The sequence below is a fragment of the Macaca mulatta genome, chromosome 7 (genome assembly GCF_049350105.2).
Source record: "Macaca mulatta isolate MMU2019108-1 chromosome 7, T2T-MMU8v2.0, whole genome shotgun sequence".
Classification (NCBI taxonomy): Eukaryota; Metazoa; Chordata; class Mammalia; order Primates; family Cercopithecidae; genus Macaca; species Macaca mulatta.
In genome coordinates, this window is record NC_133412.1 from 145,490,395 (window position 1) to 145,517,228 (window position 26,834).

At 42.3% G+C, this 26,834-nt stretch overlaps 1 protein-coding gene across 13 annotated transcripts in view; it reads left to right on the plus strand.

Annotated features, from left to right (window-relative positions):
- The window catches only part of RGS6 (regulator of G protein signaling 6), a 633,391-nt gene that overhangs the window by 411,959 nt on the left and 194,598 nt on the right, over nt 1–26,834 (plus strand). For all 13 annotated transcript variants that reach the window (XM_077937729.1, XM_077937733.1, XM_015144012.3 and 10 more), the window contains 1 exon segment: nt 12,018–12,117. In XM_077937729.1, the coding sequence (XP_077793855.1) occupies nt 12,018–12,117 (100 nt within the window).

Consider the following 26,834-nt stretch of genomic DNA (forward strand, 5'->3'; position numbering starts at 1 on the left):
AACCAAAAAGGGGATTTTTGCTGCTGGGTCTCAGGCAGCACAAGGAAGGGGGTTGTCCTGGGACCCCCTGTGAGATTCTAGGACCTCAGGTACTGTTGGGATAAGGCAGGAATTTCCGAAGTCAGCCTTGTGGTTGCACCTCCTTCTATGTGGCCCTTTTCGGGACTGTTCTACTTCTTTTTTAGACTCATTTAAAATCCTCAAGGGGCCCCTCTGCTATAAGTAAGCACCAAGGGAAGGGCCCTACCTGTCTAGTTTCCCAGCACCTAGCATGCAGTGAGTGCTCAAATAGCGCTCACATTTATATTTGGAATAAGTGATGATTCTCCTCTGCTTCCCCTTCAGGACTGACCTTCATGCTCATTTCTACCTGATTTTGCTTATCAATTGCAGGGAGGGTTCTCTGCACCATAATTTATCTCAGTATCCCTCCCCAAGGGGTGGCTCTCATGTGCTCACTGGAGCAGCTTGGGACATCAAACATGAAGAATGACATAGTGAAGGAAGCAAATGCCCAGGGAAGAGAATGGCACTATCTGGAGCAGGGAGGCTACCATCTAAGGAAATGGTAAAAAGAAGGAGGCTTCTTAGGGTAAGTTCCAAGGGACCAGAGGAAGCCCCAAATGCATAGAATCACAGCCGGGTGCTCAGGAGGGGCAGCAGAAGCAGCCCTCAGGAGGAAGGGTAGTGGTCATCGTGCAAGGCAGGCAAGGGCCCTAGGGTGCAGGCAGGCTGGGAAGATCTCCAGAGAATGAGGTGGGCCATCTGGGGGCACCACTTTGACCTGTAGACAACGTGAAGGGAGAGGGGAGGGGCTGGTGATGACAGCCTCAGATGCGGACTCTTTAAGCCTTCTCAAGGCTTTCCAGTTTTTGCAGCTGCTGAGGAAACTTCGTTCTCACCCTTCTTGTTCCATCTGGAAATGCACTTCTCTCCAGAGCTCAGGGAGACTGAACGGCTCTTTCATTGCCTTGAAATATTTTTTTAAGGAATGAGTATGATCTTTTCTATTCTCTACTTCTATTTCATGCAGACCAGATGTAGAGGACTAGGGGCACTTCAGAGATGAGAACTGTCTCTTTCCTGCAGAAAGTTATGTTCCAGAGGGAAAGAAGCAGAACTTCAGTAACAGAGAAAATGAAATTGGTCCTAAGTAGGGGTATGTGGCCCTTGTGATTGGAGCAGAGGGAGAAACACTTGATTCAGGTTCTTGCCTCGCAGCTTAGGAATGGGAAAAGGTAATACAAAATATAGACATGAGTATTAGTTTGTTATTGCACTACTATAAACACATACCTGAGAATGGGTAATTTATAAAGAAAAGAGGTTTAACTGACTTGCAGTTCCACAGGCTGTATAGGAAGCATGGCTGGGGAGGCCTCAGGAAACTTACACTCACAGTGGAAGGCGAAGAGGATGAAGTCATGTATTATATGTCTTCAGAAGGAGGAAAAGAGCACAAAGACGGAAGTGCTACACACTTTTATACAACCAGATTTCATGAGAACTCACTCGCTTTCATGAGAACAGAAAAGGGGAGGTCTGCCTTCATGATTCACTTACCTCCCACCAAGCCCCTCCTCCAACACTGGGGATTACAATTCAACATGAGATTTGGGTGGGGACACAGGGCCAAACCATAATAACATGTATAATACATACGGATGCAGGTACTGGAATGTCAAGGGGGAGTTTCCTGGAGGAAGTAGGTTTTGAGCAGGGCCTAGAAGCATGACAAGGATTTGGATGTGTGTGTTGTGGGTGAATGAAGTTCATGACCAGCAAGGGCAGATGCAGGAGGGTTTTGCAGATAAGTGTGTCCAGAAGCAAAATGGGCTGGGAGGAGTGGTGGTGCTGGAAAGGTGGTGGATGCCAAATGATGGAGGACCTTGAATTCCATAGCAGGGAACTTGGCATTTATTTTGTAGCTGTAGGAAGCCATAGCAGTTTTTCACTGAACAGATAATTTACATCAATTATTCCAAGCCCTCAGATTCGCTCCAGTTGCTAGTTCAGTTGCTTGGTTCGAAGAAGGGTCGGAAAGGAAGTGAACCAGAAAGGATGAGTGATCCTAGAGTCCAGGGTGTCCTTGGGATCAGAGGGAGGACAAGGCCTTGCATCCCTTGCTCTTTTCCAGGAGGAAGAAATTGTAGTAATATTCCAGGACACTGGATGGACCTGTTTTTCTTTGGAAACAAGGTTATTGACCTCTCTGCAGCAGTGAGGGAAAAATGATATATATGTTAGAACTTGAATATTTTTGTAGAAACTTAATATTAAAGGCCTTATGTTCAAATGTGCAGCATTTCACAGTGCTGGTTGAATTATTTGGGCTAGGTTGCCACATGGTGTTCCATGTACAATTCTCCTTGGTGGGTTGGGTTTTAAAATGTGGCTAGGTAAAATGTGAGATGAGAAATAAAAAAGGATCTTTGTTTTTTCATGCTTATGATGCTTAAATAGGCTACTGTGACCCAATTAAGAAGCTCCCAGAGACCAGTTATGGTGGCTTGTGCGTGTAATCCCAGCACTTTGGGAGGCCAAGGCAGGCAGATCACTTGAGGTCAGGAGTTCGAGACCAGCCTGGCCAACATGGAGAAACTCTGTATCTCCCCAAAATACAAAACTTAGTCGGGCATGGTGACACACACCTGTAACCCCAGCTACTTGGAAAGCTGAGGCAGGAGAATCGCTTGAACCCGGGAGGTTGCAGTGAGCCAAGATCAGGCCATTGCACTCCAGCCTGGGTGACAAAGTGAGACTGAGACTCTGTCCTAAAAAAAAACCAAATTATCCAGGCATGGTGGTGGATGCCTGTAATCCCAGCTACTTGGGGTGCTGAGGTGGGAGAATCGCTTGTACTTGGAAGGTGAAAGTTGCAGTGAGCCAAGGTCACGCCACTGCACTCTAGCCTGGGCAACAGAGACTCTGTCTAAAAAAAAAAAAAAAAAAAAAAAAAAAGTTCCCGGAAATAACCTCTAAGCCACCATCTAATTGGTCCCAGATAGACCAAACAAATGCAGCATTGAAAATGGCATCCAGGCAATGACTTAGGGTCTATAGACAAGCATCTTCCCTGTCGTCATCCCTGACATCTTCCCCAAGTGTGCTGCCACAGGTCCTGGGTGATGATTGGTTTGGCCATGAAGCTGTTCAGAGGGGTAGAGAGCTGCAGAGTTTGGGGAAATCCACCTCCTATCTGCCCAGAAGGAGAAGATGCATACTAATCTGTTTTGGAAACAATGCAGAACACTGATTAGTCAAAGATTTGCTGGTGGGTGGGGATCACTGTGTGTATTCGTTTTCTGTTGCTACTATAACAAATTACCATATGCTTAATGGTTTAGAACAACATAAATCCATTATCTTACGGTTCTGAAGGTCAGGAATCTGAAAAGATCTCACTGGGCTAAAATCAAGGTGCTAGCAGGACTGCGTTTCTTTCTGGAGGCTCTAAGAGAGAATCTGTTTTCTTGCCTTTTCCAGCTTCCAGGAGCTGCCTGCATTCCTTGGCTTGTGGCCCCTTCCTCTATCTTCAAAATCAGTGAAGTCCCATCTGTCTGACCCTTTTCCATCATCACATCTGTCTCTAACTGACTATAGCTGGGAAAGGTCTTCTGCTTTCAAGAACTCATGTGACTCACTGAGCATAGCTAGATAACCAGGGTCATCTCCCATCTTAAGATCCTTAGCCTTAATCACATCTACAAAGTCCCTTTTGCCATATGAGGTCACATATTCACAGATTCCAGGTATTAGGACATGGATCTCTTTTGGGGGAACATTTTTCTGCCTTCTATAGTGTGTATTAAACTTTGATGCTTATGGCATGGCCCTGTTTTCTGCATCTTTTTCTACTCAGCTAAAGCCTTAGGTGAGCCGAGGCCTCCCTGGCAGCTGCCCTGGCCAGCTGGTGCAGTGATCCAGAGAGCCAGCTCTGGTTCATGCCAATAATCTCATTTATCCAACAGTCTCACTTGGCCTTGAACAATTTATTCTTCCCAAATATCAGCATGTTTTTCTGTAAAGGAGGGATGGTTCCCAACAAGAAGAGGTTGACACACTCGAATTCACGTAATTTGAGGAGACTAGAATAAAAGGATTTTAGGTCTTCTGCAGTTGCTAGAATATTTCATTGGCCAGTATCTATTGTCCTCATCTGCATTGTTGCTGGCCGTCTGCAGTCAGAGATTCCTCAGTCTGGGGCCTGACCAAACGGACTTGCTCCACTTACTTTGCAAAGCAAACAACAGATTCTTAAGAAAGATGATGCCTTCTAAGGTATGGCTATTCCAGCCACGCTCAGGGGAAAGACATTTTCCCTAAAGTATCAACAAGCCACTTGATCTCAGACTTAGAAGGTCATTCTTGTCTGCTTTTCTCTGCAATTAAATGAAAGAAAATGAAATGTTTTCCATAGAAGTAATTTATGAATCACTCCATATGGCAATATTAAAACTGTAAAAGTAAGCCTCCAGGGGACAAAACAAATAATGCTGTATCATCCTTCTGCCCTGGTACTGCCCCTGGATAATGTCAGGCACAGTACGTTGGGGAACTGGCTCGCCACTCAACTGCTACTTGGATGCCTTTGGAGCTTTTCCTTGAATGTTATTGCTAAGGTTCATGAAATCTTGAGATTTTTGTTTATGGAACCCATTCCCAAAGCAAAATGATCTTAAGTGTAAATATTAAATTTACTGTAAATTATAGACATCACTATCCCTAAGACTCTTTTAATATATTGAGTCCCACTGAATGCTGGAATCCAAGATAAAGTTCTTTAAGAATATAGCGCTCATGTCATTCATTTATTCATTCATTCATTGATATAGTCATTCAAGAAATATTTACTGAGTACCTATTATTAGGATTCAGTGGTGAGCAAACCACTCTAACGGGTGATACAAATGCAAATTAGAGCGATTGTTGATATGGAGAAAAGATAGAGGGTTTAATAAGAGCTTATAACAGGATAAGCACTGGGACACCATGGATAGATTTTTGGTAGGGGAGTTAAATGATCAAATGTTCCCTTTTAAGAGTATCGTATAGGCTACGATGTGGGAAAGAGATCAGAGATGCTTCAGGGCCTGCCCAACCATCCTTTACAAGTGTTCTTTAACACAAGGTCTCGTGGCAGACAGTGTTACATGGTTAACCCCATTTCCATTCTCCTCTTGCCCTGCTTCCATGTGGTATAGAGGCTAGAAAAGTTAAATACCTTCTTCCCCACCTCCTGTGCAGCTCAATGTAGTCATGTGACCCTGCTCTGGCCTGAGACTTGAGCAACGATCTGTTGAGGTCTTCTGGGAAGGAATATGCTTTTCCTGATAAAAGGAATGAGTGCAGCTGTTCCCCCACCCCCTCCTTCCCACCTTTCACAGAGAAGGGATGGCTAGAGCTGGGCAGCCATCAGGCAACCACAAGGGAAAGACCAAGATGGTGGCGTTCATAGAAGAGAGCCTTTGCAGCAATGTCAGTACCACCCACATATGGACTGCTTATTATGTGGAAAATATCAGCCCCCATCTTTGGAGGTTGGATTTTTTGCCATTGTTACTTTCCACGAAAAGCGTTCTAAGCACATACAGTGATTCAAACATAGGCTTAGCTGAAAACAAATTAGTAGGCATTTTGATCATTGTCATCGTTAGCAGGTGGAATCCCCAAATTCCCCATGTGCCATTGAAATTGCAGCCTTTGAATGGGATGATAAAAGAGGGAGGGAAAGAAGAAGGGAGCCGTGATGATTTTATTCCATGGGCCTATGGTGGCATTCCTCAGTGTTTCACTTCCAGCCTCCTTGGAACCCATGCTTAGCTCTTCAGCCTCCAACACAGTCACTGTAAGCCTAGATCCCTGAGTCACTCTGAAATGTATTAATCCATGAGTAAGGAGAACGAATTCTGTCTTCTATCTGTTTTCATAACTGTAGAAATGAACACAGTGTGTGGCACTTGGTAGGTGCTCAGTGCATGTCCGCTAAGCCAGTACATACACATGAATACATGCAGAAGTTGAGAATAGCAACGCATTGTGTCTTTAAAAATAAAAAAGAGAAATGGCCTGATCTTTTGGAACACATATGGGGCAGAGCCTACTCAATGAAGCATGCACATTTTGGATTAAGAAATATGATTATCATTTGTCAGCTCTCATTTCTGCCTATGGGTTGATAAGATGGTGTCTGAGGAGTCATTTTCACTCCTTCACAGATACCCAAACAGAAGGGGTCTTTGCTAAAACGTAGACTCTGACATGACAGTCATTAGTAGCTAGAAACAGACAACTGATTGCAAAGTCAAGATGAAATGCTTCAGTAAAAAGAACCTTCATGCTTGAGGCATGCTCTTTGCTTCTTTGTCGAAGTTGTGATGGATTTTTTTTTTAATAATAATACAGTTTGCTATACTTTAAGTTTAACTTTAATAATACAGTTTGCTATACTTTAAGTTTTTAAAATCCCCACTGGGGAAAAATTGAAGGAGCTAAGTAAATTAGCTCATTGCCTCATGAATTTATAGAAACAAAACTAATATTGCCCTTTGTCGTTTCTGTTAGGAGTGTCACGGGTCAAAGCAGAGACAAGAGGCATGGGCTGATGGAGAAGGAGCAGTGTGAGGGCCTCTCCGGGTCATATCTCTGTCTGGCTTCTGATGCTATCTGCTCAACACAGTTTCTGAAAACATCAGAAACTCCCAAGTTCTGCCCAACATGCTTCCCCCAACTTGTACCTCTTAGTGCAGGGACATATTCTGTGTGAATCCACCTGGTAAAACAGGCAACATGGAGAGAAGAGCTCAGAGACCTGGCTTCCTGTCCTGCCCTTCCCTCTCAGACAGAGTTTTACATTGTCAAGTCTCCAGTTTCTGAATGAGAAACCTCAGTTTAGCAACCAGGCCTATCTCTGTAGGGATGACAAAAGTGAAGTCCAGATAGGCGAATCAACTTGTCCCAGGTCAACAAAGCACATCATAGAAGCTGAGGCCAGCCAATCTCCTGGGTTCTCCTCCACGTTCTTCCTACTGCCCCTCTGCGGCTTCAGTTTGTAAGGAGAGGATTGCTTCTCCTCACTCCTCTTGCACACTCTTGGGGCTATTTCAGTGAATTGTGTCTGCCTTTTAATATTTCTCACTTAAAAGAAAACCCACTCCATGGCATAATGGTTTCCAGTGTCCTGCTGTTTGGAAGAATGTTTTACCTGCCTGTCAGTGCTGAGCTTTGAGCTCCTTGGAGAAGGACATTCCCGTGGCTGTGGCCCATCCAGGCAGAACCAGCCTAGCTGGCCAAGTGGTTTCTCTGCATCGTTTGGCTGTCAGATAAGGGCCACCTGCTTATTGATTTGCACAGTGATGCTTAAGTCCAAACATCCTCCCTAATGACACAGAACTTCATATTAAAGGATGTCAGGGAATTGATTTTGCTCTTCTTTAAGAACAAAAGGTGTCAGAAGTTAGAAGGAACTGAACATTCAGGAAAACATAAGTCTCGATACCTTCCCCTCACCCCATCCCTGACCCAGAAGCCATGATCTGCCAGTGGAAGATAAATCTAACCAATCCCGTGGGACAAAGGGAGAGAGCCCTGCACAGCAAGACAGCAGCAGTCATTGGGCAGAAATAAATCATGAGATGGTTGAGAATCTGATTATCTGGATCAATTTCTCTGCATCCTCCTCTGCCCTTTTAGGCCTGCGCTAAACTTTCCCTTTGATGCAAATGGTATTAAGTGCCTTGTGTCTGAAAAGGTTGTTGGCAGGCTTTGGTTGAGAACACAAAGATGAATCTTCGTTCCCTTGTCTATAAAATGGGGATATAATAATCTACCTCCTGTGAGAATTCAATGAGTTTATAAGATAAAGCTCTTAGAGCAGTGAGTGACCCAAAGTGAATACTCAACTCATGTTAACTAAGAAAATGAAAATGAAAACCTAGGAGTAGTCTCTGCCTGCAAAACGTTTTGAATCTAAGGGAGATGAGAGGCTGTGTATATATGCCTCTGTTCTGTATTTTTAATCAACTACTGAGGCCATAGAGAACAAAGAGTGGCCCCTTTTGTTAGGTAAAATAAATTACACTCATTGTTGAGCAAGGAAGTAATGAATTGAAAATACTAGAGGCAGAAAAGTTAAGAGTTTGGAGTCTACCAGGTGGCAGTGAGACTAAAAACTTTCTTTGCCATGTTTAGCTCAAGATTTAATGGGTTATATAGTGTAAGGGACCAACTCCAGGCTCCGCTGGAACTCACCCTGGGATCCACAGCAAACAAAGCACTAACTTTGGCATATGGCACTGCCAGAAGTAAGTTTCCTAGGATCAGCCAGGCTCTGGGCCACTCACTGGGTTCGTGCCTCTGAACATTACCTTCCAGGAGCTGTCCCATTGCTGAACCTAATACTCACTCTACTCAGAGAAGGGTTGTAACCAAGTTTTTCTAAATGTCTGAGAAATAGAAGATGAATTTTAGATTTGATAAATGGCTGTACATTGGAGTCAGGAAGAGGTGAGTAGGAATCCTGGCCTTGCCACTTACTAGCTGTTTGACCTTGGATAAATTGCTTAACCTTTCTGAGCCTCAATTTCAGTGTCTTTATTAAATAACTTTTATGACTGGGGAATCAATTAAATAATTTATTTAAAATACTTAGGGCAGTATTGATCATAAAATAGATGTTCCAAAAATACTTGTAATTATTTTTATCAGTTCCTGAGAGCCCACTTGTAATTTTCACTGGGTCTGTATTCTTGGGAATTCTCCAGAAACCATGACAAGGAATTTCAGAGAGTATTATCTGATATTGTAGTGGACTGTGCACAAGAATCAAATACAACAATGTCAAAAATTTGTCTGACATAACAAAGGAACGGACTACCAGAAATAGTATATATAGTCTCTAGGAGTTTTTAAATAGATGGTAGATAGATAAATCAATAGATAAATTGAATGTCTGCGTTCTTAGGGTGATTCAGAGATACCCCAATTCTAAGATTCACTAACTCTGATTGTCAGGTATTTTTTGTGGCTTCAGAAATTTCTACTAAATGCATTTTTTCAGAGCCTTGTTGTATCATAATTTTTCTGTAAGGCAAACCACTTCAAACTTAGTGATATACAAAAATAAACATTTATTTCTTGCTCATGAGTCTAAGGGCCAGCTGAGGTTTGGCTGATCTAGCAATGAGTTCAGTACCATTTGCTCCAGATGTCTCTCATCTTCCTTGGAATAACAACTATCTGAGGTGTGTTCTTCTCGTGGTAAGAGGGCAAGAGAAGAAAGTAACCGCAGCCATGCAGGTACATGGCAAGTCCCTGTTCATATCACACTGAATAACACCCCAGTAGCCAGGCAAATCATGTGGCCAAACCCGAAAGGGAAAAGGTAGACACTGCTCACCATGAGGCCAAGGCAAGGATTCAGGTGTATATTAATACCACGGGGGAGCCAGGAATTGGGGGGCAATAATTCCTTCTTCCACACCTGTGATGTTGCAGACTATTGCTGGAGTGTAGTCTCCTTTCTGTTAGTTGAGGGGACTGTTTTTTTTGATCTAGCTGTAACCCCTGATGAGTGATATACCTCTTAGTACATTGTGGGCCAACATAAGGAGATAGGACCTCCTTAGTAAATGAGCCTTCTAAGATTCAGTCCTGTGGTGAAATAACTAAACTGAATGGAGGAAAAAGAAGTCACAGAGCCAGTCCTTCAAATGCAGCCTGCAGCAGCAGAGGCATAAGTCATTACTATCTAATGTCTACTCAGGGGTCTACCCGAATTGAGTTGTTGGTTTCCTTCCAATTCTCAATGATTTTCTGGCCATTTTCATAGAAACCATCAATGTAACTGATACTTCTGGTTTCAAATAATATGCTAGATCAAAAGCATAAATTACCTTGAAAATGTGACCATTTTTCTAGCTCTCCTTGGCTATCAATAAGTAATACTCAAATTGCTCTAAATTGTTGGGTTGAGTTTAGGAGACAAAGGCCAGCAGTAAGTGAGATTATTAACATGAATTAGAATAAAACTCCCTCTTCAGTTTTCATCTAACAGAATGCAGGTCTTCAGATAATGACTCTCTTTTCTAGGTTAACACTCATCTACCTCCTGAAGGGCTGGGAGCTTAGGATTCTTTCTCACTCTCAGTACTTCTTAGAGAAACCCAGAAGAATCCAGTGAGAATGGTTTCCTTGTTTGACTGATTTTCTGGGAATCTTATTGGGAGGCAGAATTGCTCAGGGGTTAGATACCATTCTGGGATCTATGGCTGGATTCAAACTTGGCTGCACACCTGGGTAGCTGTGTGACCCTGCGAAGTTTGCAAAGGTTGCTTAACTTCTGCAGTTTTCACTGATGTTGACCATAGATCTTCAGTTCCCCTATCCTCCTGGCATCCAGAGGATTGAGTCCCTGGCTCCTTTGTGACTGGGTGGTGCTACGTGACCAGTTCTGGCCAAGGATTTTGAGCAAACATGTTCTATTTAACTTCTGGATTATACTATTTAATACTCAGTGACAGACTCTCCAGAATTCTCTTTTGTCCGCCTGGCACATTGACCAGCAACAGGCAAGGTGACGTAACTCCAGTGAGCAGAGTTCCCCTGTTGACCTGCACTAGACATGTAGCATGAGAAAGAAATAACCTTTGTGCTATGCCACTGACATTTGGGGCGTTATTTGCTGCCATAAGTTAATCTACCCTACCCTGATTGATGCACCTCACTAAATCTTTGTTTCTTTATGTCAAAAAATGATGATAATAGTAGAATCTATTTCATCAAGTAATTATGAGAACTAAACAGGATAATGTGTGTATAATACTTAGAATACTACCTAGCACATAATAAATTTTAATATATTGTGGCTGTTTATGATGATGATGATGTTGTTATGCCATGCCCTAACTTTGCCTCTAACAAGTTATCTATCAAGCAAGTTATTAGTCATGTGTCTTCAAGAAAATCACTTATAATCAAGTTGCAATAGTAGTATGTTAGAATAAATGAGCTGTAAGACTTCTAGCCTTATGATATGAGCCTCTATTAAGAACTCACTCAGAGACTCCATCCTGGTGTTTCAAAGATATTTCTATTGGTTAGGAAAATAAAACATGATAATACTAAACATTATTTTCTATCCTTCAGTTGCTCTCCCTTCTCCAAACAAAAAGATGTATCGTCATTACAGAATTTTTTCTGTATCCTATTCTTAAGATTTCTGCTCGGGAAATTATTCCGGCTCATAAATTATTAGCTACAAATTGGTTTCCCAATTTAGGCACTTATACCCTCATCAATCCATCCCCATTCTCTGTTCGGTTTTCACCGGTAAGATGTCACAGCCCACTATGATCTTTTCTCCTGATAGCATGGTCTTACCAAAAGAAGAAGATCCTGTCCTTGACCACCTTAGTCCAGGTTCAAATAGCTATCCACACACCACCACTCGTGACCACTGAGACCTGTTTTCCAGCTTCTTCAGACCAGAGCTTTCCATGTCTTATTTTTCTCTCATGTGACTTTAGATGTATCCTTCTCTAGTCCCAAAGGTAGCCCTCCCTGCAATTCCCAATAGCAGCATGTTAATCTATGTTAACATATTAGATTGAACCATAAGAAATTGCCTTTGTGGAAGGGGTGGGGGTTGAATATAGAAATTTCATATGTTTCAATCTATATGTAAACCAAATTTGGAAAAGAAGGAGATTGTGATCACATACCTATTAAATTACATGTTGGATCCCATCAAGAATCCTAATGTATTTCTTCTTCCATACCTTGTTGAACTGGGAGCTTGTTCCAGAATATGACTTATGCTCTATGTATAACCTTTGGACCTCCCTCTACCCAGCAGTTGGTAGACAGCAGATACAGATGCTGGATTTATTGACCGACTAGATGGGAACTTTTTCTGATATCTATTGTTGACACCCATGTTTACACATTTGGGCTGTTTAAAAAGGTACCATTTATGACTACATTATGGGAGAAAATAACACTTCTTTAACCTCTTTCAGATTGAAGACATCATTACAAAGATGCAAGATGACAAGACAGGGGGCGTGCCCATCAGAACAGTCAAGAGCTTTCTCTCCAAAATCCCCAGTGTCGTCACAGGTAACACCCTCCTTGCAAGGTGTTGGTAACAATCAGAACTACCAAAGAGTCATAAGTCTAGATGGTGGCCTGAGGGGTGTCTGAAAATCTGTGAATAGTAAAAATGAAACATTCAGTGTGTTTCTTGACTCGGGTCCCATCCTAGTCTGAGTTTCTAGGAAGAAGCTACTTGTTGCCTATCATTAAGAATGACCTTACCATGACCAGCCGTTCAAGTGCATGTAGATTGAGGCCTCTGGGAATAAATAAACCCATTAATAAAGTGGCCCATCAGCAACTTTGCCTGTGGGATATACACAAGCACAGGAATATTAAAGAAATTAAGTTTAAACAGGTTTTTAAGACAGTGTTATATTCAAATTCTACAAAATGCTTGTGTTTTTTAACTCACTGTACTTGAACTCCTGAAAGAGAGGTTTTAAAATATTTTTCTTCATTCCTAGTATTGTGTTTTGTGTGCTCATCTTTCTTTTGCAATGCTTTATTGTGAAATATATTAAAACACATGGGTAGTTCAAAAATAATAAAACACATTACATGTACCTACCATCCTGCCTTATAAAGAACATATTATCAAATCTTAGAGCCCCCTTGGGTACCTACTGTATTGCATCCACTTCCTTCAACACTATCTGCTCATATACTAATCAATTCATTGTTTTTCTTTGTAGTTTCACTACCTAGGTATGTATTTTTTGCTATCCAAACAAGTAACCAAATAAATTAAGATAACATTTTAGATGATTCTCTTAATCTGCCTATATGCTTTTCAAAATTCAGGAACCAAAGGACTTAATTTTCACTATATACCTTTTAGAATGGCTAAAAATAAAAATATTGACAGTACCAAGTGGTGGTGAGGATGTAAAGCAACTGGAACTCTCACGTATTGGTGATAGGAATGGAAACTTGTGCAGCTACTTTGGGAACTAGTTCGGCAGTTTCTTACACAGTTAAACAATGCTTACCATATGAGCCAGCAATCCCACTCCTGGGTATTCACCCAAGAAAATGAAAACTTGTGTTTGTACAAAAACTTGTATGTAAGTGTTTATAGCAACTTTTTTTGAAGTATACTGAAGAATATAGCAACTTTATTCATAATCTCCAAAGACTGGAAGCAACCCAAATGTCCTTCAATGAATGGGTAAATGGATAAACAAACTGTAGTCTCTCCATACTGAGCAACAAAAACCAGGGAACTATTGATACTGGCAGCAACTTGTTTTAATCTCTAGGTCATTTTTCTGGGTGAAAGAAGCCAGTCTCAAAGGTTACATGCTTTGTGGTTTCATGTATACAACATTCTGTACATCACAAAACCATAGTGATAGAGATTAAATCAGTGATTTCCAGCAACTGGCAGTTGCAGGGCGAGTGTGACTACAAAGGACAGCAGGAGAGAGTTTTATGAGATGATGATGATGAACAGATGAACAGTTCTGTATACTGATTGTCGTGATGGTAACACGACTCTATATGTAGGCCAAAATTCATGGAACAGGCCCGGTATGATGGCTCATGCCTGTAATCCCAGCACTTTAGGAGGCTGAGGCAGGGAGATCACCTGAGGTCAGGAGATTGAGACCACCTTGACCAACGTGGCAAAACCCCATCTTTACTAAAAAATACAAAAATTAGCCAGGCGTAGTGGTGCGCACCTGTAGTCCCAGCTACTTGGGAGGCTGAGGCAGGAGAATCACTTGAACCTGGGAGGCAGAGGTTACAGTGAGCCGAGATCACGCCACTGCACTCCAGCCTGGGCGACAAGAGCAAGACTCTGTCTCAACAACAACAACAACAAAATTCATGGAACAGCACGTACACACACACACACACACACACACACACACACACACACACACATTAGCTGAATATTAGCTTAAAAAATAAATAGACCCAGTTGAAGTAAGTATCCCAACTCATTGTCGAGATTGTTACTGTTTGAACTCAGGCACTGTCTTACTCAGCTCAGGCTGCTAGAACAAAGCACCCTACATTGGGTGGCTTATAAAGAACAGAAATTTGTGTCTCACAGTTCTGGAGTCTGGAAGTGTGAGATCGGATACCATCATGGGTTCTGGTAAGAGCCCATTCCAGGTTGTAGACTGCTGACTTCTTGTTGTATCCTCATTTGGTGGAGAGAAAGCTAGATAGGGGGCCGGGCACTATGACTCACGCATGTAATCCCAGCACTTTGGGGGGCTGAGGCGGGTGGATCACCTGAGGTCAGGCATTTCAGAGCAGCCTGGCCCACATGGCGAAACCCCATCTCTACTAAAAATACAAAAAGAAAGTAGCTGGGTGTGGTGGCATGTGCCTGTAGTCCCGGCTACTCGGGAGGCTGAAGCAGGAGAATCACTTGAACTGCGGAGGTTGCAGTGAGCAGAGGTCACGCCACTGCACTCCAGCATGAGTGACAGAGTGAGACTCCGTCTCAAAAAAAAAGTAAGCTAAATAGCTCTCTGGCCTCTCTGTAAAGGGTAATAATTCCATTCGTGAGAGGCCCTCCTTCATAAACTCCCCAAAGACCCCCTAATGCCATCACTTTGGGGATTAGATTTCAACGTATGAATTTGGAGGATACACATTCAGTCCAAAATAGAGCTCAAATAGATTTGGGTAATGAAGGATACTTGTATTGTTAGTGTTTTCTAATTTTAAAAATTATATAAATAGAATTTCACTATATATATTATTCATGTATAATATATAGTATAATATAGACTACAGGTGATTTTACTATATGATTTTTCACATTCCTGGATTTTGTTCAATAATGTTGTTTAAGACTTTTCTATCTATTTCACGGGCCACATTGATCTGTTGTTTTTCTTACCATTGTTGCTGGTTTGGGTATCAAGTTTATGCTAGCCTCATAAATGAGCCTTGAAGTATCTCTTTTTTATTGATATTCTGCTTTTCTTTGAAAAATAATTGTCCCTTTAATCCAGGTTTTTAAGTACGTAATTTCAATTATTTTTTATTTCTAAAATTTCCTCTGGTTCTTTTTTTTTTCTTTTTCTTTTTAGACAGAATCTCACTCTTGTCACCCAGGCTGGAGTGCAATGGCGTGATCTCACTGCAACCTCCACCTCCTTGGTTCAAGTGATTCTCCTGCCTCAGTCTCCTGAGCAGCTGGGATTATGAGTGCCTGCCACGACACCCGGCTAATTTTTTGTATTTTTAGTAGAGATGGGGTTTCACCATGTTGCCCAGGCTGGTCTTGAACTCCTGACCTCAGGTGATCTGCTTGCCTCGGCCTCCCAAAGTGCTCTAGTTCTTTTTACAATATGCTTGGTCTTTCATTTTTTTATTTATTCATTTAGATATTTATTGAGTGTACACTGTTTTCTAAGCATTGTTAAGGACTTGAGATTCAGAAGTAAATTAAACAGATAAAAAGTTCTACCCTCATGGAATTTATATTCTAGTAGAGGAAGAAATAAGTAAGGAAAACTTACAGAATTTTAGGTAGTGATAAAGGCCAAGAAGAAAAATAAAATACACAAAAGGATGGGAAGTGTTAGAGTGTTGCAATTTTGGAATAGGTGCTCAAGAAAGAGCTCTTTGAGAAGATGACATTTGAGTAAATATGGAAAGGAGATGAGGGATTGAATCATATGTATATTGAGGGAATGAGCATTCCAAACAGCCAGAGCTCAGTGCCCAAGGCAGGTTCATGGAGCATTGAGGATCTGTGAGGAGGAGCCAGGGCAGCTAAAGTAGAGTCAAAAAAATAAGGAGAGTGGGGATGAAGCCACATGAGAATGGTGAGCTAGATCACTTAGCCTCTTACCACTACAGGATTTTGCACATGGCCTGACCTGCTCTGACTTACCTTTCAATGAGATCACTCTATTATGTTCAGAAACCCCTGGGGGATTGACGATTTAGGTGCCAGATAGGAGGCTATTATTAAAATGGTGACTCGGACTAGATGATATAGTTTCGCTCTGGGTCCCTACCCAAATCGCATCTCAAATTATAATCCCCACATGGCAAGGGAGGGACCTGGTGGTAGGTGATTAGATCATGGAGGAGGTTCCCCCCCCGCCGGCTGTTCTCATGATAGTGAATGAGTTCTCACAAGATCTGATGATTTAAAAGTGTGGCACTTCTCCTTGCTCTCTTTCTGTCCTGCCGCCATGTAAGACATGCTTTGTTTCCCCTTTACCTTCTGCCAGAATTGTAAGTTTCCTGAGGCCTCGCCAGCCATGTAATTGACTGTGAGTCAATTAAGTTTCTTTCCTTTATAAATTACCCAGTCTCAGAAAGTTCTTTATGACAGTGTGAAAATGGCCTAATACACTAAGTTATCGGCACTGTAGATGTGTGAAGTAGTCAGATTCGGATTCAAGTCTGAAGGTAGATGATATGGTTTGGCTGAGTCCCCACCTAAATCTCTTCTTGAATTGTATAACAGTTCCTAGAATCCCCACATATCCTGGAAGGGACCTGGTGGGAGGTAATTGAATCATGGGGGCAATTACCTCTATGCTGTTCTCATGATAGTGAGTGAGTTCTAATGAGATCTGGTGATATCATAAGGGGCTTTCCCCTGTCTTTGCTCTGCACTTCTCCTTGCTGCTTCCATGCGAAGAAGATGTATTTGCTTTACTTTCCGCCGTGATTGTAAGTTTCCTGAGGCCTCCCTAGCCATGCTGAACAGTGAGTCAATTAAACATCTGTCCTTTATAAATTACCCAGTCTTGTGTATGTCTTTATTAGCAGCATGAGAATGGACTCATACAGTACGTTGGTACTAGGTAGTGGGGCACTGCTGTTAAGATACTTGAAAATGTGGAAGTGGCCAGGTGCAGTGGCTCATGTCTGTAATCTCAGCACTTTGGGAGGCCATGGCAGGTGGATCATTTGAGGTCAGGAGTTCAAGACCAGTCTGGTCAACATGGTGAAACCCCATCTCTACTAAAAATGCAAAAATTAGCTGGGTGGTAGTGGCACACACCTGTAATCCCAGCTACTTGAGAGGCTGAGGCAGGAGAATCACTTGAGCCCAGGCAGCAGAGGTTGTGGTGAGCTGAGATTGCACCACTGCGTTCTAGTCTGTGAGACCCTGTCTCAGAAAAAAAAGAAAAGAAAGAAACTGTGAAAGCGACTTTGGCACTGGGTGGCAGGCAGAGGTAGGAACAGTTTGAAGGGCTCAGAAGAAGAGAAGAAAATGTGGGAAAGTTTGGAACTTCCTAGAGACTTGTAGGGCCCAGAAGACAGGAAGATGTGGGAAAGTTTAGAACTTTCTAGAGACTTGTTGAATGGCTTTGATCAAAATACTGATAGTGATATGGACAATAAACTCCAGGCTGAGGTAGTCTCAGATGGAGATGAGAAACTTGTTAGGAACTGGAGCAAAGGTAATTCTCGTTATGCTGTAGCAAAGAGTCTGGTGGCATTTTGGTCTGGCCCTAGAGATTTGTGAAACTTTGAACTTGAGAGAGATGATTTAGAGTATCTGGCAGAAAAAAATTTCTAAGTGCAAAGTGTTCAAGAGGTGACATTTGACACCTCTGGACACAAGAGAGCGTAAAAGTTTGGAAAATTTGCAGCCTGACGAACCAGTAGAAAAGAAAAACCCATTTTCTGGGGAGAAATTCAATCTGGCTGCAGAAATTTGCATAAGTAAGGAGGAACCAAATGTTAAATGCCAAGACAGTGGGGAAAATGTCTACAGGGCATGTCCCAGACCTTCAAGGCAGCCCCTCCCATCACAGACCCAGAGGCTTAAGAGGAAAAAATGATTTTTTTCCTCTTAGGTCCAGGGCCCCACTCTGTGTGCAGCCTAGGGACTTAGTGCTCTGTGTCCCAGCTGCTCCAGCTGTAGTTAAAAGGGGCCAAGGTACAGCTCAGGCCATGGCTTCAGAGGGTGCAAGCCTCCAGCCTTGGCAGCTTCCATATGGTGTTTGTCTTGTGGGTGTGCAGAAGACAAGAACTGAGGTTTGGGAACCTCTACCTAGATTTTACAGGATGTATAGAAACACCTGGGTGTCCAGACAGAGGTGTGCTGCAGGGGTGGAGCCCTCATGGAGAACCTCTGCTAAGGCAGTGCAGAAGGGAAATGTGGGGTTGGAGCCCCCACACAGAGTCCCTATTGGGGAACTGCCTAGAGGAGCTATAAGAAGAGGGTCACTGTCTTCCAGATCCCAGAATGGTAGGTCCACCCACAGCTTGCACTGTGCAACAGGAAAAACTGCAGACACTCAGCACCAGCTGTGAAAGCAGCCAGGAATGGGGCTGTACCCTGCAAAACTACGGGGGCAGAGCTGCCTAAGGTAGTGGGATCCCACGTCTTGCATCAGCATAACATGGATGTGAGACATGAAGTAAAAGGAGATTATTTCGTAACTTTAAGATTTAATTAGTGACCTATTGGATTTCAGACTTTCATGGGGGCCTGTAGCCCCTTTGTTTTGGCCAATTTCTCCCATCTGGAACAGGTATATTTACCCAATGCCTGTACTCACATTGCATGTAGGAAGTAACTAGCTTGCTTTTGATTTTACAGGCTCATAGGCGGAATGGACTTGCTTTGTCTCAGATGAGATTTTGGACTTGGACTTTTGGGTTAACGTTGGAATGAGTTAAGACTTTGGGGGACTGTTGGGAAGGCATGATTGTGTTTTGAAATGTGAGGACCTGAGATTTGGGAGGGGCCAGAGATGGAATGATATGGTTTGGACATGTCCCCACCCAAATCTCATCTTGAATTGTGATTCCCATAGTCCCCATGTGTCTTGAGAGGAACCCAGTGGGAGGTAATTGAATCATGGGTTGGTTACCTCCATGCTGTTCTCATGATAGAGAGTGAGTTCTCATGAGATCTGATAGCTTTATAAGGGGTTTTTCCCCCCCACCTTACTCCTCACATCTTCTTGCTACTGCCATGTGAAGAAGGACGTGTTTGCTTTCCTTTCTGCCATGAAGTTTCCTGAGGCCTTCCTAGCCACGCTGAAATGTCAGTCAATTAAACCTCTTTTATTTATTTACCAGTCTCGAGTATGTCTTTATTAGCAGTGTGAGAACAGACTAATACAGTAGAATAGACAGTATTAAGGGATAGATCAGATACAGAATGTGAGAGGAAAAATAGGAATTAGCCATAATCCACACTTTTTGGCTTCAGCAACTGGAAAAAAAGGAGTTGCTATTAATTTCAATTGGGAATACTATGATAGGGGTACCAGGGGTCAGGGTGGGGGGAGTTGTTAGCTGAAGGGTAAGAAATCAAAAGATAAATTTTAGACAGGTCAAGTTATAGCGACCTATTAGACATTCAGTTGGAGATGACAAGTAGGTATTTGAGTATGTGGATTTGCATTTTAAGGGAGTGTCTGAGCTGGGTTCATAAGCCATCAGCATGTAGACAGTATTTAGAGTCATGGGAATAATGAGGTCATCAAGGGAGTGAGTGTAGATAGAACACACAGTCCAATTCCTAAAACATGGGGTACTCCAATATATAGATGTGAGGGAGAGAAGAAAACAGCAAAAAAATTGAGAACAAGTGGCTGGAGACAAGGGGGAAAAATCAAGACGATATAATTTCTTAGACACCAACTCTTCTAGAAAGTGTTTTAAGGAAGAATGGAGTGACCTACTATATCTATGCTGATAAGCTAAGGGCTGAGAGTTTATCATTACATTTAGCAACACTGAATTCATTGCTGACCTCGGTAAGTGCACATTCTGTGAAACATTGGGAGCAAAAATCCTTATGGGAGTGTGTTCCAATCTGAGTATGAGGAGAGTGATTCAAGATGCTAAGACAGTTAATCTTGGAAGGAGTTTCCCTTGTAAAATGAAGAAATGCAGTCATATCTAGAGGGGTACATTAGGTCAGAACAGATAGATTTTTAATTTAATAAAAAGGTAATATGTTTGTATTATAGAAATGACTTAGTAGAGAGGGGGAAATGATGCAGGAGAATGGAAAAACTTCAAGGAGTGATATCAATGAATAGATAAGAGAGGATTGAATCTAACATGCATATAGGTGAGTAGTTGCAGCTAGAAACGCATGCAATTTATTCACAGAAAGAAGAAAGGCACAATAGATGCACAGAGGTATAAATAAGTGGGCAGATGTGATGGGAGGTGGTGGAAGCTTATAGAACTTCTCATTGTCTCTATGTTCCTAGTAATCTGGAAAGCAGAAGTGGCAGAGACTTTGAAAGTTTGAGGAGAGATCATAAATTATAAATTAGTCAACTAGGAGAGTAGAGATTGACTGGACTAGGGAAATAGAACTTTGATTGTGATTGATATGGTTCAGCTCTGTCGCCTCACTCAGATCTCATCTCAGATTGTAATCCCCATAATCCCCATATGTTGAGGGAGACACTTGGTGAGAGGTGATTGGATCATGGTGGTTGTTTCCTCCATGCTGCTCTCATGATAGTGTGCAAGCTCTCACGAGATCTGGTGGTTTTTGTAAGTGTTTGACAGTTCCTTCTTCACACACTCTCTTTGCCTGCTGCCATGTAAGACATACCTGCTTCCCTTTTCGCCACGATTGTAAGTTTCCTGAGGTCTCCCCAGCCATGTGGAACTGTGAGTCAATCAAATCTCTTTTTTTTAATAAATTACCCAGTCTTGGGCAGTTCTTTATAGCAGTGTGAGAATGTACTAATACAGTGACCTTCTTAGGATGATTAATATTTTTTAATTTAAAGACAGACAATTATTTCCCCATCCACATTTAGCTCTGTGGATTTGGGCATGCCTCAGGTAGAAAGTGGACTTAGTTGATGTTATAGCAAGTTTGAGGGTATAATAGATAAAGATAGAGGAAGAGTGACTAAAATGATTGGCCATTACATTTAATTGAATAAGGATGAAAACAACATGAGATGGATGAGGAACCATGAAGAGTAGTTATTGCAATAAATTGTAAGTCAAGTGGCAAAGAAATTTTGGAGTTTTTAGAGGCAAGAGTAAGAGAGTTGAAAATTTGGGGGTGGTGATGGATAGTGGCATGTTTGAAATTGAGATTCTGGAAAGATTGTGATTATTGGCAGGGACAAAAATGTAAAGTATAACCGTAGGAACAAGGGATTAAAATGAGATAGAGGGTAAGATTATTGGAGGAGAGGAGGTTAAGAAACTGAGAGGCCATGATACTGGAAGACTGAACTGTGTGAATATTGAAATCACTACTGGGGGAGTGTTAGAGAAGGTGGTTATGAGTTAAAATCTTTATAGAATGAGAAGCAAAGGACCAGGGATCAGTAGATGACTTTCACAATAAGAGGTACAGGTGGTTTAATCAGATGGTATGGAAGTGAAAGCTGAGTGTGTTTTAGGGAAGAGGGAGGGGATGAAGGTAGTCTGAAAGTAGCCATTAGAAGCATGACAGTCACTTCTCTACCTGTAAACCCCATGGTATATAAAGTGTGGGAGGGAAAATAGCCACCACCTAAGAGGGCTGCAAGGAAGCAGGGCCATTGGGGAAGAAATAGAAGATGAAAGGAATGTTAACTGATTTTACTTATGATTCATCATGAGTCCAAGAGGGCAAGTGAAAGGGTTGCAGGAGGAGATGGTGAGTTTATGACTTGAGTAATAAATACCTGCTGTTTCTGTGTGCCAGGCTCTAAAGTAGTCAAAGACGATATAAAGATGAACAAAGACTTGAACTCTGCTCTTAAAAAGCTATTAATCTAGTCAGAGAAATAGACGCAGGCAGACCAATGATTATGTGAGCTGTGTGCCATAATAGAAGAATGGACAAACTGCCGTTTGAGTCCAGGAGAGAGAATCATGAATTTTTATTGGATATGTCTAGAATATTTCTCTGAGAAGGTATATCAGTTATCTATTGCTGCATAACCACCACAAACTATAATTGCTTACAACTACAGTGATTTTTGGTTTCTTATGATTATGATTCCATGAACTGGCAATCTGGGCAGTTCTGCTGGTCTCAGCCATGAGGCCATAGTCATCTGATGGCTTAATTGAGGCTGGAGGGTCTACAGTGGCCTCACTCATTTGTTTGGCTTTGGTGCTAACCTTAACTGGGGTCTCAGTTCTTCTCCATGTCACCTTATATCTGCCAATAGGTTAGATTGGGCTTCTTCACAGCCTCTTGGTGTTAGGGTTCCAAGCAGGAGAAGATAACAACTTCTAGACCTCATAGGGCCTAGGCTCCAGAACTCATACAATGTCAAGTCCACCATGTCTTGTTCTTCAAGGCAAATCACAAGGCAAAGTCTGGATTGAAGAGGATGGAGAAACCAAGTCCACCTCCTGGTGTAGGAGTGGCAACATCATGTTGACATTGGGAGACATGATTCATTGGAGGGCATTACCATAACAATCCACCATAGACAGTAATTTAGAACTGGGCTTTAAACATAAGTATAAACCCATGGGAAGTCATTCCATGTAGAGAAAATAGAATTTTCATAGGCCCGAATACATGAAAAATATGCCAGGTTTCAGTAAACATAAGCTTGCTTGGGTGGTTGGAGTTTAAAACATATTTATGTGTGTATGTGTTTGAGAAGAGGAGCATGTTGCCAGAACAGCCACAGGAGTGAAAAAGATACAAGAATTACACCTAATAACAGATTATAAAGGAACGCTGACTTGTAGACTTTGTCTCAAAGGTGGGGCTACTTTTATCTCAAAGGTAACCCATCTACCCTGTTCAGATGGACTGCCATCAGCAGTTTTAAATATGAGAGAAATCACATCCATGAAGTGGATGGAAGTTTAAGCAGGAAGAAATGAGGAGTATGGAGACTAGTTATGGAGTCTAGATAAGGGAATGTATGTGCGAAATAAGGAAGGCCATATTAACAACAACCACAGTATCAACTGAAACCATGGCTATACAGCCATGCATCATTAAATCCTTATAAAAACCCCATGAGATAGAAACTGTTATTATCTCTACTATGTAATGGAGGAAACTGCTAATTCAAGAGTAACTTTTCCAAGGCCACACAGCTAGTAAATAGCAGGATCTGTTTCTCTGGGCCACCTGTGTAAGGACGGTAGCAGTAGGGTTCAAGACATCAGAGGAAAAAGTAGAAGGTATGATTGGCATAACCTGCTGACTCGAAATAGAGCACAAGGTAACTCATCCAAAATGGATACACCTTAATACCATGGATTGAATACATTCATTTAACTTTTTCTCTTCTGAAACTCCACAAAAATTATAGTAAAAGACTTTTATTTTAAAAGCATAATCTAAAAGTTGGAGGCCTCTATTACAGTGATCTACCATAGGAAATAAACATCCTTAAAAATCTTGAAAAGATGAGTCCAGTACAAATGGCAGTTAGTGCCTCACTCTCAAGATAAGCAGATGTGTGAAAGACTCATGGAGAACAGTCTCCCAACACAGGAGACAATAGCAACAAAACTCAAGAATCTTAAAAACAAATGGATGAGTGGTAACTGACAATAGCCCTGAAATAACCTAACCATCACTTGTCAGTGGACAAAGCTAAAACAACAACAACAACAACAAAACCCTCTATTTATATGATGGAGTTCTCAATGGGCTCAGAAACTGGTAGCATCAGCAGACTTTTCTATCTAGTTAGAATGTGTTTTGCCAACACTCTCACCTACTTAACTACTGTGCAGACCAATCACTAGCTCAGTGTCTATTGTTTAGCAATATCAGGTCCTGCAATTGGCCAGCACAGCTCAGACTGGTGTTGAGGTGGTTCCTAAGACCAGTCAAGCCCCAGGACAGAAGACAAATCTCATGCTTATCTCTAGTTGCTGGCACTGGAGTAGAGAACTACATAGAGAAAAAATCCAGGTCACCGAGACCCATGGGTACCAAACCTAAAGTGGAAACACATTAATATATGGCCACCCTGTTACTGTGGCAAGAGAGGCTGTATCTACATGGGACAGTAATCAGCCCACACTTCAGCCTTTCCACCAGCTCAGCAACCTCCATCAGACTTTCTAGCCATTTGAGAAATAGCCAGCTTCCCATCACAAACCAGCAGATACCAGCAGATACTCCAACACCAGAGCTTCCATTTCAAGAGCAACTGCTGGGGGAATAACTTTTTCTCTTCTGTATTAGACCCCAGTTCTTTAATAAAAATTGAAAGTAAAGGTGAAAGAATAATGGACATTATAAGGCTGGTTAATCAGCAGTGTCTTTATTTCTTGCACTGCTACATAACACACTGTCCATACCTACATGTGACTTTGCTGAATAAACAGCAAGTAATTTCAATGGAAGAAGGCAAGAAGATGGAGACCAATGGCATGATGATGACAGTCTGCTGGTGAAAGCTTCTTTCCAAAGATGAGGAGGATGTCCCACTGCATCCAAGACTCTATTACTCTCAGAAGCTCTGGGAAGCTGCTTGTCACCACTTTCTCAGCAACATGGTGAAAGTCAGAGAATAATGTTGATAAAAAGTAGTATCTTGCTGGAAGGCCCATCTCTATGCTGTCAAGTTCCTACACTGAGTTGAAAATTTCGAAGATGGCCGAATAGGAACAGCTCCAGTCTCCAGCTCCCAGCACGAGCGACACAGAAGACAGGTGATTTCTGCATTTTCAACTGAGGTACCAGGTTCATCTCACTAGGGAGTGCTGGACAATCGGTGCTGGTCAGCTGCTGCAGCCCGACCAGCGAGAGCTGAAGCAGGGTGAGGCATCGCCTCACCTGGGAAGCACAAGGGGGAAGGGAATCCCTTTTCCCAGCCAGGGGAACTGAGACACACAACACCTGGAAAATCGGGTAACTCCCACCCAAATACTGTGCTTTACCAAGGGTCTTAGCAAACAGCACCAGGAGATTATATCCCACTCCTGGCTGGGAGGGTCCCACACCCGCGGAGCCTCCCTCATTGCTAGCACAGCAGTCTGCGATCTAACAGCAAGGCAGCAGCGAGGCTGGGGGAGGGGCGCCCACCATTGCTGAGGCTTAAGTAGGTAAAGCCTCTGGGAAGCTCGAACTGGGTAGAGCCCACAGCAGCTCAAGGAGGCCTGCCTGTCTCTGTAGACTCCACCTCTGGGGACAGGGCTCAGCTAAACAAAAAAAAAAAGCAGCAGAAACCTCTGCAGATGCAAACGACCCTGTCTGACAGCTTTGAAGAGAGCAGTGGATCTCCCAACACAGAGGTTGAGATCTGAGAATGGACAGACTGCCTGCTCAAGTGGGTCCCTGACCCCTGAGTAGCCTAACTGGGAGACATCCCCCACTAGGGGCAGACCGACACCCCACACCTCACACAGCGGGGTACACCCCAGAGACAAAGCTTCCAAAGCAAGAATCAGACAGGTACACTCACTGTTCAGCAATATTCTATCTTCTGCAGCCTCTACTGCTGATACCCAGGCAAACGGTGTCTGGAGTGGACCTCAAGCAATCTCCAACAGACCTACAGCTGAGGGTCCTGACTGTTAGAAGGAAAAATAACAAACAGGAAGGGCACCCACACCAAAACCCCATCAGTACGTCATCATCATCAAAGACCAAAGGCAGATAAAACCACAAAGATGGGGAAAAAGCAGGGCAGAAAAGCTGGAAATTCAAAAAATAAGAGCACATCTCCCCCTCCAAAGGAACGCAACTCGTTGCCAGCAATGGATCAAAGCTGGACGGAGAATGACTTTGACGAGTTGAGAGAAGAAGGCTTCAGTCCATCAAAGTTCTCAAAGCTAAAGGAGGAATTATGTACCCAGCGCAAAGAAACTAAAAATCTTGAAAAAAGAATGGAAGAATGGATAACTAGAATAATCAATGCAGAGAAGGCCATAAACGAACTGACAGAGATAAAAACCATGACACGAGAAATACGTGACAAATGCACAAGCTTCAGTAACCGACTCGATCAACTGGAAGAAAGAGTATCAGCGATTGAGGATCAAATGAATGAAATGAAGTGAGAAGAGAAGTCTAAAGAAAAAAGAGGAAAAAGAAATGAACAAAGCCTTCAAGAAGTATGGGATTATGTGAAAAGACCAAATCTACGTCTGATTAGGGTGCCTAAAAGTGAGGGGGAAAATGGAACCAAGTTGGAAAACACTCTTCAGGATATCATCCAGGAGAACTTCCCCAACCTAGTAAGGCAGGACAACAATCAAATTCAGGAAATACAGAGAACACCACAAAGATACTCCTCGAGAAGAGCAACTCCAAGACACATAATTGTCAGATTCACCAAAGTTGAAATGAAGGAAAAACTGTTAAGGGCAGCCAGAGAGAAAGGTCGGGTTACCCACAAAGGGAAGCCCATCAGACTAACAACAGCTCTCTCAGCAGAAACTCTACAAGCCAGAAGAGAGTGGGGGCCAATATTCAACATTCTTAAAGAAAAGAATTTTCAACCCAGAATTTCATATTCAGCCAAACTAAGTTTCATAAGTGAAGGAGAAATAAAATCCTTTACAGATAAGCAAATGCTTAGAGATTTTGTCACCACCAGGCCTGCCTTACAAGAGATCCTGAAGGAAGCACTAAACATGGAAAGGAACAACTGGTACTAGCCATTGCAAAAACATGCCAAAATGTAAAGACCATTGATGCTAGGAAGAAACTGCATCAACTAACGAGCAAAATAACCAGTTAATATCATAATGACAGGATCAAGTTCATACATAACAATATTAACTTTAAATGTAAATGGACTAAATGCTCCAATTAAAAGACACAGACTGGCAAACTGGATAAAGAGTCTAGACCCATCAGTTTGCTGTATTCAGGAGACCCA